The sequence below is a fragment of the Meriones unguiculatus genome, chromosome X (assembly GCF_030254825.1).
Source record: "Meriones unguiculatus strain TT.TT164.6M chromosome X, Bangor_MerUng_6.1, whole genome shotgun sequence".
Lineage (NCBI taxonomy): Eukaryota > Metazoa > Chordata > Mammalia > Rodentia > Muridae > Meriones > Meriones unguiculatus.
In genome coordinates, this window is record NC_083369.1 from 115,863,446 (window position 1) to 115,882,516 (window position 19,071).

A 19,071-nucleotide genomic window follows, 5' to 3' on the forward strand; every position below is an offset into this window, starting at 1 on the left:
TACAGGCAGCAAGAATAGTCTTTGGGACTCAGGATAAATATGGCAGGATATAGAAAAACAGGTATAAGATGCTGGCGTACAATCACCAAGCTTGAGCAGGACATGGGAAGTCTGTGTATGAAGTAAGGTGGCATAGACAGAGCAAAATGTTCTATGTATAGATGTTAGAAAGAGGCTGGTTCCTGCTGGGAGCCTAGCTGTTTGATATAACACAGTTTGGGATTATAATTGTCATATATATCAATATTTAAATACGACAATGTTTCTTGGGAATGATTTTAGGGAAGACATTCAAGATACTAGGCAAAGATTAAGGCAGACATAGTGGAATAAACCATTAAGGAGCAGGGCACTTGGGGAGGTGTTTTGAGAAGCAAATTCTTTGCTACGTGTTCTACCATAACTAAAGTGAATATATGCAGAAGAATGATATGGAAAAGTTGTCTTGGGGTTGTTGAAGGGAAGCCTCCTTCTAAAACTGGACTCTCTTTGATTTCTCAGTATTTGTCCGTCCCTCACAACAAGTGGCCGGAGTGGTACATTCTGTTGTTTGCTGCTTCATCAGGCATTCTGGCAGGTCAGACCCATGCTTTGTGATGTCTGAGCACATGCTAGCCTCCTATTAGCTGGAGCCTTTGTGACCAATCAGGCCTGAGGGCTGTGACCGTCACTGCTGGTCAGTTGCTCAGACCTTTCTAGGTAAGAGGACCTAAACTTGAACACAGCAAAGGAAACCAATAAGCCAAAGGAGGAACTGTCCGAAATGGACCATCCAACATCTTCTATAGACTTCGGGGAAGCCAAACCCAAGCCAGTCATGTTGGTAAAGACAAAGGCAGCCTGCAAGCTTTACCCAGCATGCATACTTTATGGAAAGGTAAGATGACCTACCCTACCTGAGCTTCCTGAATTGATTTACTCTTGTTTAAAGTGAATTGCTTTCTCTAGTCTGGCCTAAATCACCTTATCTACCTCATCCTTTCTGGCAAAGTCTGCTTCACTTCTTAGCCTGAATTCTTTCTAAAAAAAAAAAAAAAATAAGAATAATAACACCTTTGTGTCTTCCCTCTTATCACTACAGGCCTCCAAAGCCAAAAAGTGTGGGAGGCGCTCCCAACGGAAGACTTCCAAGAAGTGTGATGATATTGATGATATTCAACAACTGGTGCTGCAGAAAGTCAAAGAATCACAGCCTAATGAAGAATCTTTGTGGCTTGAGGAGCTATCTGCAAATATCTTCAGTGATCAACATGCGAGAGTATCAAGTGCAAGTGCTATTACAAGTGAAACTTCAACTTCCACAGGTGAAATTGTAGGCATTGCTCACAAGACTTCAACCGTTGCAAGCAAAACTTCAACCTTACTAAACAAAACGTCAACCATGGCAGGCAAAATTTCAAACACTGAAGGCGAAATTTCAGCTGTCTCAAGAGAAATGTCAACCATCAAAGATGAAAATTCCACTCTCCCAGTCGAAATTTCAGCCATTTTAAGAGAAATTTCAACCATCGCAGGCGAAATTTCTGCCATCATAAGTGAAACCTCAAACCCGGCATGCGCAAGCGCAAACCGAAAAACAACCACATCCATAAGCTTCACTACAGTTGAGGCTACCGGGGTTGAGGCAAACATGGATGAGGCATCCACGGTTGATGCAGATAACCAATAAATGATGTCATGATGTGGAGAAATTCTCTCTTCCACAAACTATAAAATTTTAAATTACATTGTTACAAATAAACCAAGTCTTAATTGAAATGATATGTGTTCTTTTGAGTCACTAATGGTAGAACTGGAAAGGGGGGAGGAATGGAAGTTATAGAACAAAAGAGGGAGCTTGTTGGGGGTATTATGATGAGGGAGGGATTTAGGTCTCAAAAAGGTTAGAGCCAGACAAGTAACTTGGGTGTGTACATGAAAAAGGAGGGAATTTCAATGGGTATATGAGAATAGACAGAATTTGATCACAAATTGTTGGGGGCCAGAAAAAAAAAAGAATTAGGTGGGTATATGGTGCAACAGGGACTTTAGGTGGTGATATGGCAGGGCAGATATTTTGGATTCTCTTGGGATTGAGGACAGATATATATGGAATTTGGTTGTGTATATGACAAAGAAGGGAATGTGGGTATACATATGACAAAGAAGGGGCTTTGAATTTCACATCCTTGAGGTCCAAACTGTAATCACTCTCTGTGTTACATACATTGATCTTATGAACAGAGCAACTCAGCCTTGACTACAGAGGAAGAAGATCCAGGCCATACAGAAGAGACCTGATAGGCTAGGGTCAGATAGCAGGGGAGGAGGACTCCAACTCTCAGTAGTTTAGGGGAAAGGACAATGCAACGATATAGCCTTGCCAACAGAGTAAAAGAATCCAGGCCATACAGATGAGACTTGAAGGATTAGGGTCAAGTGGCAGGGAAAGAGGACTTTCCCTTTCAGTGGCCTAGGCGAAGGAGATGGGAAGAGAGGATAGGTCTAGGTGGAGATGAAAGAGGGGGATACAATTCGTATATAAAATAACTAAATTGTAAATGTTAAAAATTTAAAAATAAATAAAACCAAAAAAAAAAGATGACGAAAAAGGAGGAAGACAAAGAAGAGGAGTAGGAAGAAGAAGAAGAAGAAGAAGAAGAAGAAGAAGAAGAAGAAGAAGAAGAAGAAGAAGAAGAAGAAGAAGAAGAAGAAAAAGAAGAAGAAGAAGAAGAAGAAGAAGAAGAAGAAGAAGAAGAAGAAGAAGAAGAAGAAGAAGAAGAAGAAGAAGAAGAAGAAGAAGAAGAATTCCTTCTTTCCCCTTATCTCATAGATAAGGATGAACAAGGTTGGGTACCTCTTCCTATGTATTTTTTAAGAAAAGGGCAACACATGTGTGGATTGCCAAAACTTATCTGAGGCCACAAAACACTCAATGTTGTCAGTGCCAGTACTATGCCACCAAAATAGGAAACATTACCTGTTAGACACATGTCTCCTGATTGTGTTTTTATATTCCACCCCATAAGTAAGGAAAGTCCTTCAGGCCCAACAAAGACATCAACATATTAGAATATACTTGTCACATCTCAGAGAAAGTAGTGAAAGTGTCAATGATAACCTTGAATATCCTTCATAAGAAATTTGGTATTTGGTATTGAGTACTACATTCACAGTGGGTTGCTTCTATAATAGGCCTGGCAGAAAGAAGAGTTTACTAAAGAGACCTCAAGCTATGAGACTAGTGGAACAACAGACCTCAAACAAATAGGAATTTCCACAGAAATCTCATGTTGAGTGAAGAAAATAAATATCTCCAAAGGGAGAACTTTAACAACCCTCAAACCATCACGCCAGATAAGACTAAAGATCAGGCAGTAATGGGTCACTTGATGGTGGGTAAGGGCTGTATGTTGATCACTATTGTTAGATATGAACATTCCTAGTCCTCTATTTAAATTTTAATCTCACTTCAAGACTGAAAGATGTACATCAGAGACTTCAGAGGGAGGGAGTGTCTCTTTATGCCTCATTCCAATATGGACACATAGGATAACTATCTTTCCTTCTACTTTTTACTGTTAACTTGGATCTTTTAATGGCCTTACAGACGATAGTTTGCTGAACTCAACTTAATAGGGTCTCATATATGAAACAAAATTTATTAACCCTATAAATATTGTCAATAGCCTCTGAAAATATAACCTATTACTTTGTTCTAAACGTAACTACATTTATATAGCAAGCATAAAACTTTGTTAAAATTCAATGTCTTTGTTGCAGTTTCTATTACTGTGATAAAATACCTGGATCAAACATAACTTAAAGGGAAAATGGTTTATTTTGCTTACACTTCCATATCACAAGCCATCATGGGGAAAAGTCAGTGTAGAAACTCAAAGAAAGCAGGAGTTTGATACAGAGGACATGGAGGAATGCTCCTCATGACTAGCTCAGCCTGTTTTCTTTTCTCTTTCAAGACAACTAGGCCAATGGTACTACCACCTAATTGAGGTGAACCCTGACACATCAATCATCAATCAGGAAAACAGCACACAAGTGTACCCACAGACTAATTTGGTGAGGCCATTTCCTTAGCTAAAGTTCCCTTTTCCCAAATGACTCTGACTTTTATCAAGTTGACATAAAATTTGCCAGCACACACAATACAACCAAAGATACCTACTTTTTCAGAAGAGATTTTCTGAAAAACAAGAAATAGATGTAACAAGAATCAAGAGCAGTGGGTTTTATATTAACTATAGTATACCTATATTATCAGATCACTATATTGTAGGAAAGAAAAATGCATAACATATATATTAGTATAACTTTGTTCCTATTCTAAAGCTATGGTAAGGAACAAGATATTCTAAATAGGTACAGTTATGCTCCTTCACTTTAGTTATACCAAAGGGACTCTTTTTCATAAGGTAGAAATATATTAACAGGAATGCAGGTGTGGGACATCGAAGTTCAATTTCAAAGAAAAATATTGAACTTATGGACAAAGGACTCTTGTCTAATAAGTAGAAACTCTTTATCTCACTAAACACCATTTTTATCATTTCAAAATAGGAGATCATTAAGTCGACATTTTTCCCTTGGCCAGAACTGATACCACATCTGAAAACATGCACCAAGGGCCCAGGTTATCCATGAAAGGGACAGCCGATATGCCCCACCAACATATTTTAAACTTTGTCTCACTGGTTTCTATAAATTATATATGATTTCCACAGTCATTATGGGCTGGAAATTATGCACACACACACCCACATTTCACTTTATCATTTTTTGCTTCTTAATGTTTGATTGCTAGTGATATATATATATATATATATATATATATATATATATATATATATATTCAGTATGGTGTTTCTTAAAATTTTGAGAATTTCATACAGGCATACAACATATGGAGCAGACAGAGAGAGACTGGGCATGGTGTGGTATTTTAAACCTCAAAAACCATCCTCAGTAACATACCTCATCCTATAAGACCATACCTACCCTAACAAATCCATACCAATTGATCTTTGGAAACAGTTGCAATAAGTAGGGGTGACTACTCATTAAAATATATGAAAGTATGTTTTTTTTTTTTCTCATTCTAACCACCACACTTCTCTAGAAGCCATCAACTGTCAGTAGTTTGTCAGTTAGAGGGGCAGACTCCTAAGCCTCTCTCCAGTGCATGCTGGAATATTAACTGGCTTAATCTTATGACAGCCTTGTGCATGCAACCACAACTCCTGTGAATTCATGATGGCACTGTCATTATCTAGAAGACTCTATTTCATTCTAGTCTTTCCAGGCCTTTGACTCTTTTTTTTTTTTTTCAATGCAGTTTATTCAGGAACATTGAACAATCCTCCGACCCGGGGAAAGCCAGCCCACAGCTTAAATAGCCTCTGGGTAGCCAACCCAGGCGTGCCACGGGGGCAATGCAGATAGGTCCACATACATGGAAGCAAGCCAGATCCTCAGCCTTAGCCAAATGTGGAATTGTTCATGACAGAGAGCACTCACCATCCGGAAGGTGGAAGGCAGAAACCAGCTCCATCTTTAAGGCATAGCATTCCGCAGCTCTCTACAGTTCCCCCTTTTTGTTTTGGACACATCAGGCAAGAGTAGAGGTCTGATCTCTGATATTAGAAATAAACTGGGACTTTGTACAGATGTTCATTTAGGTGTCATCCACCCAAAGAGCATCAGACCCGTCTGATACCTTTTTCTCAGAGGCGGGACCTGGGGCATCAACCCGCATGCAATCAGACATGCTCTTCTCTGGGTCCAAAGCCGCTGACCCTGAGTGCAGTGCTTAGCTTCGCATCCTGAGCGTATCATTTTAGCTTTTTATGGTATAAAACCATGCTTGGAGAGAATGTCCTGCTTCAATGGCTGTAAAGGCCTGAATGATCATGGCTGCATCACACTGTTGTGAGACTCTAATCTTGCATATATACCACAGGCAAACCAAGGAGACCAACACCAGAAGGCCTGCTAACACTCCCATGCCCGCCCATTCCTTCAGATGATTCATGGCTGCAGCAATCCATGTTGATAATCCTGTGGCTACTCCTGCGTCCACTCTGGTAGAATTTACTGTGAAAATGGCCACTCTCAGCTGCTCCATCTTAGTATCGAATTCTCCAGTCCAATTACCTAAAATATAGCTAGACAATTGTTTAGACAGATTTGCAGCACAGGAAAAATTCTCATGTTGTATGCTAGTGACACAAAGTCCAGCATACTTTCATTGACAGCCAAGTTGAGCGATTTGCCATAGGGTATCAATTTGCTCCTGCACGAGGTCAATCCTCTGATTGAACACCATCAAGCTTCCTTTTAGTTGAGCATTAATTCCTTTATGTACAACTAAGATATGAGCTACATTGGCTAAATGATTATTCAGGGTCTGAGCAGTCTGCCCAGTATGACTCATGGCTAATGCCCTGGTGGTAGCTCCAACAGCCGTCAATGAGATGGTAGTAACAATGGTGGCTGTAGTTCCAAGATCCCTTTTCTGTCTGAAGAGAGTCATAGCGTGAGGGGCATCAATGGGCACAGGCACCCAGTGAGGCATGCGAGTAACCAGGGCATACCTAAATTTACTAGCATTCCAGCATTGGGCAAAAAAGCAAGTATCATTACCACAATTACTTGGCTCTATCTGGCTAATAATGAATAAAAATGGGGGATATAGACAAACAGGTGTGGGCTTATAGGAAATATTATGAGAAGCCTTAACCCCTCGTTGGAACATCCTGCGTCAGTTCTAGAACTAGCAGTGGTAGTGTCCGAGGTCTGAGTAGGTTCAGGAGACCATTGCCCCCAGGGGCGAGACGTGCTCCATGCCAATTGACTAACTCCATGTTTTCCTCACTAGCCATTAGGGAAATGCAAATCAAAACAACCCTGAGATTTCACCTTACACCCATGAGAATGGCCAAGATCAAAAACTCAAGTGACAACACATGCTGGAGAGGTTGTGGAGAAAGGGGAACCCTTCTCCACTGCTGGTGGGAAGGTAAACTTGTACAACCACTCTGGAAATCAATCTGGCGCTTTCTCAGACAACTAGGAATAGTGCTTCCTCAAGATCCAGCCACACCACTACTGGGCATATATCCAAAAGAGGCTCAAGTACACAAAAAGGACATTTGCTCAACCATGTTTGCAGCAGCTTTATTTGTAATAGCCAGAAGCTGGAAACAACCCAGATGCCCCTCAACTGAAGAATGGATGCAGAAATTGTGGTACATCCACACAATGGAATATTACTCAGCAATGAAAAATAAGGAAATCATGAAATTTGCAGGTAAATGGTGGGATCTGGAAAGGATCATCCTGAGTGAGTTGTCCCAGAAGCAAAAAGACACACATGGTATATACTCACTCATATAGACATACAACATAGGACAAACCCACTAAAACCTGTGCATCTAAAGAAACTAAGCAAGAGAGAGGACCCTAACTAAAACGTCCAATCCCCATCCAGAAAGGCAAAGAGGATGGACATCAGAAGAAGAAGAAAACAGGAAACAACCTAGGAACCTACCACAGAAGGCTTCTGAAAGCCTCTGCCCTACAGACTATCAAAGCAGATGCTGAGCCGGATGGGCAACTGTTGGGCAGGTGAACGGAATTTTAGGTAAGAACTGGGAAATAGTAAGAGCTGGAGAGGTCAGGGTCTCCACAAGGAGAGCAACAGAACAAGAAAATTTGAACATAGGGATCTTCCCAGAGACTCATACTCCAACCAAGGACTATTCATGGAGATAACCTAGAACCCCTGCACAGATATAGCCCAGGGCAGTTCAGAGTCCAAATGGGTTACATAGTAATGTGAAGAGGGACTGCCTCTGACATAATCTGATTGGCCTGCTCTTTGATCACCTCCCTCTGGGGGGGGGGGGAGCAGCCTTACCAGGCCACAGTAGAGGACAATACAGCCACTTTTGATGTGAACTGACCGACTAAGATCAGAAAGGAGAGGAGAACCTCCCCTATTAGTGGACTTGGGGAGTGGCATGCAAGCAGAGGGAGGAGGGAGGGTGGGATTGGGAGGGGAGGGAGGGGCTTATGGGGGGATGCAGAATGAATAAAGTGTAATTGATGAAAAATTTAAGAAAAAAGGGAAAAAAAATATTTAAGAACCTTAAGTGACTTTCAAAATTGGCCTTTGACTCTTAAAATCTTTTAAAATGCTTTCTTCAGTGTTCCCTGAGACTTGAAGAGAGGATGTCCCATTTGTGCTTGAGAAATCCACAGAAACCTATTCTTTCCAGGATTAGCAGTTTTGAATATCTTTGTTAATCACAATCTACTACATAAAGTTCTCTGATGGTGTGTGAGCAGTGGGCTAATCTTTAGAAAGTAAAGAGATAGATATTGAGTATAATTTGATACCTCAAACATTTATCAAAATAATACTATTTGGTTCAGTTCTGGGAGCTGTGAGCTCTATAACCATGTGTTCTCAGCTAAAGTTACAGCAGCCGGTATGTGTTGCTTTCTGTGGATTAGGCCTTTAATTCATTATTAAGTAACTAATTATTCCCATAAAGATTGTGCCACTATTTCATTCATGGCCATAACTTGTTATATTTTTCTTTAATTCAGTTTTTCATTTTTAGGTAAATCTATTGGTGATCCTCACATCTCCCCTACACACACCGAAGCCTACACAGAATATTCTAGTAGTACAAAAACTATCCAGTAAGGAGGAAGTTAAATGGACAGCACCAGAATTTTTTTCAAAGTCCTAGAATGAACAGTATGTTGTATCTTCAGCAACAGGGACTTACCACTAAGTTCTGGGGGGAAAGGTAATAGAGAGCAATTCAATAGCCTGTATTGTTTGCGGGCAGATTGGGGTATCCCTGACCAATAACTCAATAGTTTCCACAGCTGGCACCAGGCTTTCAATTTGGTATCCTATTAACTTTTGGTTTTAGTGTTATCCCCTTTGTAAGGTTAAGTGAATCTTGTGGAATAGTGCTTATAGAACAGTTTATTTCCATAGGATGTTTTCAAATATCTTATAAGTTATTAATCCTTTCCTCCTCCACATTTTTCCTTGAATGTTGACTTTTCCTTGCTGACCAATTAATCAGGTACAGAACTAGAAAATGAAAGTAAGTGATATTTTTACAGGTCAAATGAATGGGCTCTGAATCTATGAATCTAACTCTGTTCCTGGTTAGACTCATAAGAAAAACAAAAATATGAACCTCAGGAAAGCTGTCCATTTCAAAGACTTTAGAAACAGTATAAAAAAATGTCCAAAGCATGTAGGACTGGACTTCATACTGTTTTGTTTCTGTTTTTTTTTTTTTTTTTTTTTTTTCTGGTCATTGCCTACTCCCATCATCTAGAGTTTCTCCCTTTAAGACCTTCAAACATCTCTTTGCTTTTTGCCAATGCCCACTCTTGATCCTTAAGAATATAAAACTTTACTTTGCAATAAAGTCTGTCTATTTTGTCTATTTCATTATGTGTGTCCCCTCTAAGTTCTTTTAGGGGAGATCCTGAGAATCAGAGATACAAGTGGAGGCAAGAGAGAGTGTAATAAAAAATGTTTGATGTTTCAGTCTAGTTGTGATCAGATTTCCTCCATTTTCATAATGGTAAAATATGGACTCTTGTCCCTTGGGTTCAGATTATAGAGTTTTCTTTTCTTTTCTTGTAGAATCCATATGTAACTGCTGTTCAGTTCCCAGTACCTGGATTAGCATTTTATTATATCCCTAGTGTCACAGCAATTGTCAAAACTCCTACTGAAAACTTGCGGGAACATATGTTATTACCTTACAAACTCATGATCCCCTTACACTTCTTCATTTCCCCATGTGAGGCTGCCAGACTCCAGAACATCAGGAATATCAAAGGGTTGCTAGGGTCTACATATTCCCCCACTTACACATTTAATTGGCACAACTCAACACATCAACCAAGTGTGCTCCTCCTCCCTGATTTCCTCACTTCTGCAGAGCCATAATTTACTTCCTCAGAATTATCTTGGCTTTTGGCCTGCTAGAATATCAGTGATAGTATTTCAAGTGTCATGTTGTTAAGCCATTTTCCTTCCTCTGAGATCCCTCAAAAGAGGCCTACAATCTGCCTCAAAGATCTTAATTCTCTTCAGAGCCCTCACCATGATGCTGTACTTCTACCTGTCTACTTTTTCATTGTTTTATTAACTCATCTAATACATTTGTTACTAAAGAAGATAATCCTCCCCAGTGTTCCTCTTGAAGACAAATCCAAAATGTACCGAAGGGATCTCTTTTCCTTTCCTAATTTTGGGAATGTATGCCTCAGATAAGGCACTCTTTATGCTTATACTTCTGTCTCTTGACACTGCCTTCGTAACCTAACAAGAGTGTTTTCGAAAGAGCAGTGGCTATAGTCATGAGCCTGTAGTACATGTGATTAAGGTAATGACTTTTCTTTATACTGAAAATATAATAATAGACCTCAATTGATAAACTCTACTATGAATGCAGTACTTAATTTGAATAATTTATTGACTGGGTCTAGTAAGAAATTTGGAAATCCTTCTGTGAATATTAGCTTCTGAGACATTGTAGCCAAGATGAAATTTTTTTTTTTGGCCTTCATCCTAATTTCTTCATATTCTACCAAAAAGAAAATTTATACTATATTTCAGAGAGAAAATTGTATTTTTCTACATCTAAAAGACAAATTTAAAGAAAGACAAAGAATGCAAGAGTAAGGAAAAAGAAAGATAGAAAGATGAAAGAAAAAGATGAATCTTGAACCCTTGTTGACTATGACTAGGGAAACTGCAGACTCAGAGAGCACTTGCTACCCTTGCTCCTCAGGAAGGTCGTGTACTTTGGTCTCTACCAAACAAAGTAACTCAAGAGTCAAGCAGGGCATCAAGTAACGCTACATCTGCTTCTCAGCTAACCTGTAGACCTTAGTCTTCACTGATCAGAAAACTTATTCAGACTAAAGTCTTCATGGAATGAGAGAGGATACACTACTTTGAATTATTAGGCTCCTGAGTGAAAGAGTTATTTCACAACTATTTAAACTCCAGTTTCACTGATAAGGATTTGCCATTCAAAATCAGGACAAATTTTATCATCAAGCCTTTAAATAAAGAAGTTAAGTTTAATCTCCCTTTTATATTTATTTTTAATAAATTTATTTATTTTTTATTAATTAAAGTTTATTCACATTATATTCTTGCTCTAGCCCTCTCCCTCATCACCTCCCAATCCCATCTTCCTTCCTTTATCGCCTCCCATGCCCATCCCCAAGACTATTCATAGGTGAAGACTTCCTCCCATTCCCTCTGACCCTAGCCTATCAGGTCTCATCAGGACTGGCTGCATTGTCTTCCTCTGTGGCCTGGTAAGGCTACTCAACCCTAAGGGGTAGGTGATCAAAGAGCCAGCCAATAATGAGTTCACATCAGAGACAGCCCCTGTTACCATTAACAGGGAACACACATGCAAACTGAGATGCCATGGGTTCTATATGTGCAGGGGTTCTAAGTTATCTCTATGCATGGTCCTTTGTTGGAGTATCAGGCTCAGACAGACACATTTGCCCAGATTTTTTTGTTTCAGTTCCTCTCCTTGAGGAGTTTCTGTCACCTCCAGGTCTTTCTATCACCACCTACATTCATAAGATTCCCTGCATTCTGTCCAAAGTTCAGCTATGAATCTCAGCATCTACTTTGATACCCTTCTGGGTAGAGTCTTTAAGAGGTCCTCTGTGGTAGGCTTTTGTCCTGTTCCCTGTTTTCTCTCTCTTCCTATTTCTGTCTAGTTTTCCTTGCTGAGTGAGAATTGATCATCTTACCCAGTCCTCTCCTTGTTTAGCTTCTTTAGTTGTACAGATTATAGCATGTTTATGCTACATTGCATGACTAATATCCACTTATAAGTAGTACATACCGTATGTGTCCTTCTGATTTTAGGATAGCTCACTCAGAATGATCTTTGTAGTTCCTATCATGTTTTATTTTTTAGTTGCATAGCAGCATTCCATTGTGTAAATGTACCACAATTTCTGTCTCCATTCCTCAGTTGATAGATGGCTGTGTTGGTTCCAAATTATGGTTATTAAGAATAAAGCTGCTCTACACATGGCTAAGAAAAATGTCCTTGCATAGTTGATTATATTTTGGATATATGCCTAGGAGTGCTATACCTGGAACTTGAGATAGCACTATTGATACTTGTCTGATAATGTGTCAGAATGATTACCAAAGGAGGTTAACAAGTTTACATTCACACCACCAATGGAGGATGGTTCCCCTTTCTCAACATCTTCTCCAGTATGCGTTGTCATTCCAGTTTTTGATCTTAGCCATTCTGATGGGAATAAGATGAAATCCCAGGGTCGCTTTGATTTGCATTTCCCTGATGACTAAGGGCTTTGTACATTTCTTTAAGTGTTTCTCTACCAACTAATAATCATCTTTTGAGAATAATCTGTTTAGCACTCTAACCCATTTTTAAAAATTCTTTATTAATTACACTTTATTCACTTTGCATCCGCCCTGTGGTTCCCTCCCTCTTCCCGTCCCGTTCCCTTCCTCCCCTTTCTGCACACGTACCCCTCCCCAAGTCCACTGATAGGAGAGGTCTTCTTTTCCTTCCTTCTGATCCTACTCAATTAGGTCTCATCAGGAGTGATTGCATTGTCTTCTTCTGTGGCCTGGTAATGCTGCCCCCCCTTAGGGGGAGGTAATTAAAGAGCAGGCCAATCGGTTTGTGTCAGAGACATTCCCTGTTCCTATTACTATGGAACCCACTTGAAAACTGAAGTGCCATGGGCTACATCTGTGCAGGAGTCTTAGGTTATATCCATGCATGGTCCTTGGTTGGAGTATCAGTCTCAGGAAAGACCCCTGTGCTCAGATTTTTTCGTTCTGTTGCTCTCCTTGTGGAGTTCCTGTCCTCTCCAGATCTTTCTTACTCTTACCCACTTCTTTCATAAGATTCCCTACACTCTGCCCAAAGGTTGGCCATAAGTCTCAGCATCTGCTTTTATAGTCTGCAGGGCAGAGCCTTTCAGAGGTCTTCTGGGTCAGGCTCCTGACTTGTTCCCTATTTTCTCCTTCTTCTGATGTCCGTCCTCTTTGCCTTTCTTGATAGAGATTGAGCATTTTAGCAAGAGTCCTCCCTCTTGATTAGTTTCTTTAGGTGTACAGATTTTAGTAGGTTTATCCTATATTATATGTCTATACAAGTGAGTATATACCATGTGTGTGTTTCTGCTTCTGGGATACCTCACTCAGGATGATCTTTTCCAGATTCCACCATTGTCTGTTACATTTAGATTTTCAAATTTTGTGGTAGATAGGCTGTTGTAGTAAGACCTAATGATTGTTTGGGTTTCTTCAATGTCTGTCCTTATGTCCTCCTTTTCATTTCTGATTTTGCTAATTTGGATAGTTTCTCTGTACCTTTTAGTTAGTTTAGGTAAGCATTTGTCTATCTTGTTCATTTTCTCAAAGAACCAGCTCTTGGTCTTACTGATTCTATGAATTGTGTTCTTTGTTTCTAATTCAGTCATTTCAGCTCTGAGTTTGTTTATTTCCAACCATCTACTACTCTTGGGTGTGTTTGATTCTTTTCGGGGACATTTCTGTGTGCTATTAAGTGGACCGTATGTGATGGATCAAACATCTTTCTGGAAGCACTTAATCCTATGAACTTTCCTCTTAGCACTACTTTCATTGTGTCTCCTAAGTTAGGGTAAGCTGTGCCTTCATTTTCACTTAATTTTAGGAAGTCTCTAATTTTTTTTTTATTTCTTCCTTGAAAAAGCTGTCATTGATTAGAGAGTTGTATAATTTCCATGTCTATGTAAGATTTTGTTATTTGTGTTGTTGTTGAGGTCAAGTTTTAGGCCATGGTGGTCTGATAGGATACTCAAAATTATACCTTCTTGTAACTGTTGAGGATTGCTTTGTGCCTGACTAAATGGCCAATTTTTGAGAAGCTTCCCTGAGGTTCTGTACAGAAAGTATACTCTTTTGAGTTTGGGTGAAAGTTCTGTAGACATCTATTAGATACATTTGATTTATGACCTCTGTAAAGGTCATTATTCTCTATTTAGCTTTTGTCTATATGATCTGTCCCTTGGAGAGAGTGGAGTTATGAATTCTCCTACTTGTAAAGTGTTAGGATCAATGTGTGATTTCAGTTTTAATAACGTTTCATTTACAGATGCAAATGCTCTTGTTTTGGGGCATAAACATTCAGGATTGTGATGTCCTCCTGGTGGATTTGTCCTTTCATGAGACTGAAGTATAACTCCTCATCTTTTCTTTGATTACTTTTGATTGAAAGTTAGTTTTACTAGATATTAATGTAACTACCCAGGCTTGTCTTCTGTGTCTGTTTGCTTGAAAAACATATTTGCATCCCTTTACCCTGAGATAGTGTTTACTTTTGTGTAAGAGCTGTATTTCTTGGATGCACCAAAATGTTGGATCCTGTTTCCACAACCATTCTCTCAGTCTGTGTCTTTTTATTAGAGAGTTGATTCCATCAATACTGATTATTATTTTGGAGTTGGTGCTGATACTGTGTTTTTACTCTTGTTTTAATTTTTTTGTTGTGAAGTTATCAATATCCTGTGTTTTCTTGGGTGTAGTTGATTTCATTGGATTGAAATTTTTCTTCTAGTATATTTAGTAGGGCTTTTTTGCTGTGTAGATATTGTTTAAGTTTTGTTTCGTCATTGAATATTTTGTTTTCTCCATCTATATTGATTGAAAGTTTTGCTGGGCATTGTAGTCTCAGTTGGAATCTGTGGTATTTTAGAGTTTGCATGCCATCTTCCCAGGCTCTTCTGGCTTTCATAGTTTCTATTGAGAAGTCTGGTGTAATTCTGATAAATCTACATATATGTTGCTTGACCTTTTTCCCTTGCTGCTTTTAATATTTTTTTTCTTTGTTTTGTAGATTTAGTGTATTGACTTCCATGTGATGTGTGGTGTTTCTTTTCTGGTCTAGTCTATTTGTTGTTCTGTAAGCCTCTTGTTTGTTAATGGACATCTCTTTCTTTAAGTGGGGAAAATTTTCTTGAAAATATTTTCTGGACTTTGGAGCCTGGAATCTTCTTTTTGTCTATACCTATTATTCTTAGATTTCTTCTTTCCATGGAGTCCTTGATTTCTTGGGTGTTTTGTGTTTGGATCTTTTTGGGATTTATTTTTTTCTTTGAGAGATGCATCATGTTTTTCCAATTGTATCTTCAGCTCCTGAGATTCTCTCTTCCATCTCTTGTATTCTGTTGGTGATGCTTACCTTTGTAGTTCCTGATCTTTGGTCTAAATTCTCCAGGTTCAGGGTTTTCTCTGTTTTTTTTTTTTGTTTTATTGATTCTAATTCTGTTTACATGTCTTGTACCATTTCCTTCATATGTTTGAATGTAGATTCTTATCTTTCCTTGATGGCCTGTATTTTTTATTAATTTCCTGTTTATGTGCCTCTCTATTTGTGGTTATATTTGCCTGTATTTTTCTGAGAGCTTTTTTTATTTTCTCTTTATTTGTTTCTATTTGTGTGGCTATTTCTCGTTTCTTCTTTATGTGTCACTAATAACTCATTAAGCATAACTTTAAAATATTTTTTCTGTTTTTCCAATGAATTAAAATATAAATTGATTTTGTGGTTTGCTGATGAAGCCATGGTGTCCTGATTTTTGTTGCATGTGTTCTTAGGCTGTGCACTAGCAAACTGATTATCTGTAACCTTCATACTTTTTCCCTGTAGTCTGTACTTCAGACTGGTGTCTGTCTCTGGTGTCTGAAAATGAGAGAGGTTCAAAAGTGGATGTTGTTTCAGCTGTTGATAAGGGAGGAATGTCACAGGTGAATGTGCACAAGTGTAGGCATGTCTGGAAATTTGCCTTGAAGGGCATGTTGCTAGAGTGTGTAGATACCTGGAAGGGTGGAACTTCAATGCAGCAGGGGGTGTTGGTACTGTTCAATGGAGCAATGCACAGGTGTAAGTGCCCTGAATATGGCCTGCAGGCCCCTTGTAGTGTCCTCCTGGTATTAAGATATGTCTGGGATCCAGGAATTGTTTTCCTGGACTCCACTGGTAGGCCCACCCAACAGGGTTTTCAATGTTGAGAACAGTGTCCCCAGGATCCCTATGTTGCCCACACTGGGGGTGTGGGTGGTAGAGATCTTTTGTCTGTCTGCTAGTGTAGAGTTACCCTGGATCTCGGGCTCTGAATGCACTGACATGAAGGCATCACTTGCTTGCAGTCCTAATTGGATAGTACCGGGGTTCCTCTTGTTCTCTACTCTTAAATTTGGGCCCACTGGGGCAAATGAGAGGGTAGGAGATCCATCAGCTCTGTGGTATCCACTGTGTGACCACCTGGCAAGGAGATCTGTACTTGGGGTAGCTGTCTCTGATGTTCTAGTCATGGAACATGGAGGCTCCTGCTTGGGACAGCCAAGTCTGTTGCCTCAGTCAGCCAGCACAGAGGCTCCTGCTTAGGTTTGCTTCCTCTCTGCCAAAGCTGCAGACCTGGGAGGCCTGTACAGCTGCCTGTAGCAGCCAAAGACCTGGGAGGCCAGTAATGCTGTGGCCTCTACCACCTGAGTTATCGAGCATGTGAGGTCATTCATGGGGTAACCACTGCTGCTCAGCTGCCTCCTAGGAGCAAAACGGCCCATGCTTTTGGCAAGGGGAAGTGCAGGAGGGTTGAATACTCACCACTTTCAGTCCTTGGAGATGTCCATGTTAATTTGATTGTTTCAATTTGCTTGTTGATGTGCCATAAACCAAACCTGGTTTATGGCACAGGCTGTGTAACCACCTGATTACAAGTTTGATAACAACAGAATTTAATGAACTATAAAAAGTTAATAAAGATTATGACGTTGGGAAGAGGACTCAGAGATAATAAAGAAAAGTTGTATTGGGGATGGGTTAGGTAACTCATCAAACTGAGAGAGTAGGTGTTAAACTCCCTGGTAGGCAGATATATAGGGAGAGAGTCCATGGCTAGGTCATAAAGGTGGTCTAATTGTTGTCTCATATCCTGTCTCATTGTCTTCACTTATGTTTTACTGAGGAGACTAGATCAACACTCCTCCGAGGCACCCTGACTTTTTGACCCTCCCATTGTTCACCCTTGTCAGGTGGAAGCAGTTAAGAGTAGTCAGTGTCCCCATGCCTCTAACAGCCATTTGGGTGACCTCTGAGGTTGAAATGAGAGACTAGGTGTTAGAGAGACACCATGGTAGGCAGGTAGAGAAGAGAAGCTTGGCTATGCAATAAAGGCCGGTCACTCACAAAATGACTGGTCTCTCCTTCACCTTCCTGACTTGTGACAAAAACCTGACAGCATAAAACAAAAGCCTTGTTAACTTTTGTCTTCCAACAGCAGAGTGGTGCTGATGGACTGACTCCATAGTTCAAGGATATATCATAACATGGTAACAACAGTTGATAGTCAATCAACAATTCTGTCTGTTTTCCAACAGATCAACCCTCAAGTAGGGGTGGAAAACTGTTCAGAGGCTTTCAAACCTCAGCCCATCAGAAGAGACTGGAAGTTTTAGTTTTCTGGCTCTCTCCCCTGATTTACAGAGGTGTTTTTCCCTTGCTGTGCCTGTTGCATGTTTATAAACCTCATCTTGAGTACACACCTTTTTCTTAAACTGCTGATTCCATTTTCTGTGTTTACCACTTCTCAGAAGCTACATGTTGTGTTTTTCATTTTTCTTGCCTTTTAATTCTTAAACTAGAAAAGAAAATGAACACAATCAAGACTGCTTGCTTGTGTCATTTGCTGTATCATTTAGTTTTTCGTCTGAGATTTTTTTTGAGTATCACAATATTCATCAAATTAAAATATCAGGCCAAACCATGAAAGGATAGGAATGTGTGACAGGTAAGCTGCCAACATGCTTTCTCCTTCCTAGAACAGGGTTTACATTTTATTTTCTTCTGTCTAATAAAAAGTACCTTCCTAGGCTAAACTCTGTCTCTTTAACCTACGAAGCCAGTTAAAGTGTGTCAATAACCAGTGACCAGTGAACATAAAGTTAAAACCATACTATTAACCTAAGGCCTAGTTCCATAGAAATGTTCACTGGTCATGGTGAAAACTGATCCAGATGCCTAAAGGAGGGGTATTCTTCAGAAAATTTAGAAAATTACTATCTATGTTGAGACAGACACACTGTTGGATAAGTTCCTGCATCCCCCTACCCTGTCTCTTCTGGAACTTTGTAACTGAGACAAGGTTACTACTGCTTTAAACTAAAATTGGATGATGATGAAATTTCCTCTTTTCCTCTCTCTAGATGCTATCTGAGAATCCTGAAACTGATTGTAGCTACACTGCTCCCCTGCACTGAGTCAATGGAATTCCTTTCTCTGTCTATTTATTTTGCTAGTAGGGGCCCTACCTCCTTATCCACTAAGGCCTAAGACAGTTGTGTCTGATAGGAGGTGGTAACACATTATCAGGGAGTTGGGTTAACTTTGAGCAAAAAGCAATCATGTCACATGCAATTATCATGGATGATGCCTCATTAAGATGGAAGCAATCTAGTGACTTGGCCACCAACTTCAGTCTTGGTTAATGTAACAACTTAATGTAAACCAATTATTATAGCACTGGAATAACTTTCTAGTCTTAACTGAGCCCTCTGTTTATTATAATCTCTCAATCTCCTTTCTGTCTCTGTTCTTTTCTCCCCCCCCCCCGCCTCCTGTCTTCCCCACTCCCATGTTTTTCATGGACTAACGGTACAACACCAGGCTTCTGTTTGGTCCAAAGTAGGATGAGACCATGACAGAGTTTTGTGACAATATCTGAAATGGAAGGGCTCTTGCCAGGTAAGAAGAAAGAGTGTTGTTAGGTGAAGAGAAGCCTCAAGTCACCATTCTGAGGAAATCTCCTAAGGCAGGTTCTGTTTATAGGGAAAACCACAACCACCCTTAACTAACTCCCAACAGTCAACTGCCTTGGGGAAAGGCATGGAGGTGTAAACGAATCTTAACAACCTGCATCAACTCTGGAAACCCCATGCTGCCAGCTATTAGATAAACTACACAC

At 39.8% G+C, this 19,071-nt stretch overlaps 1 protein-coding gene across 1 annotated transcript; it reads left to right on the forward strand.

The window, feature by feature from the left end:
- Window positions 1-763: 763 nt before the first annotated feature.
- Window positions 764-1,669, forward strand: LOC132649910 (testis-specific gene A8 protein-like). The gene is made up of 2 exons (XM_060374691.1): window positions 764-877; window positions 1,082-1,669. Exons 1-2 carry the CDS (start codon window positions 764-766, stop codon window positions 1,667-1,669), a joined length of 702 nt encoding a protein of 233 aa, XP_060230674.1.
- The last annotated feature ends 17,402 nt before the right edge of the window (window positions 1,670-19,071 follow it).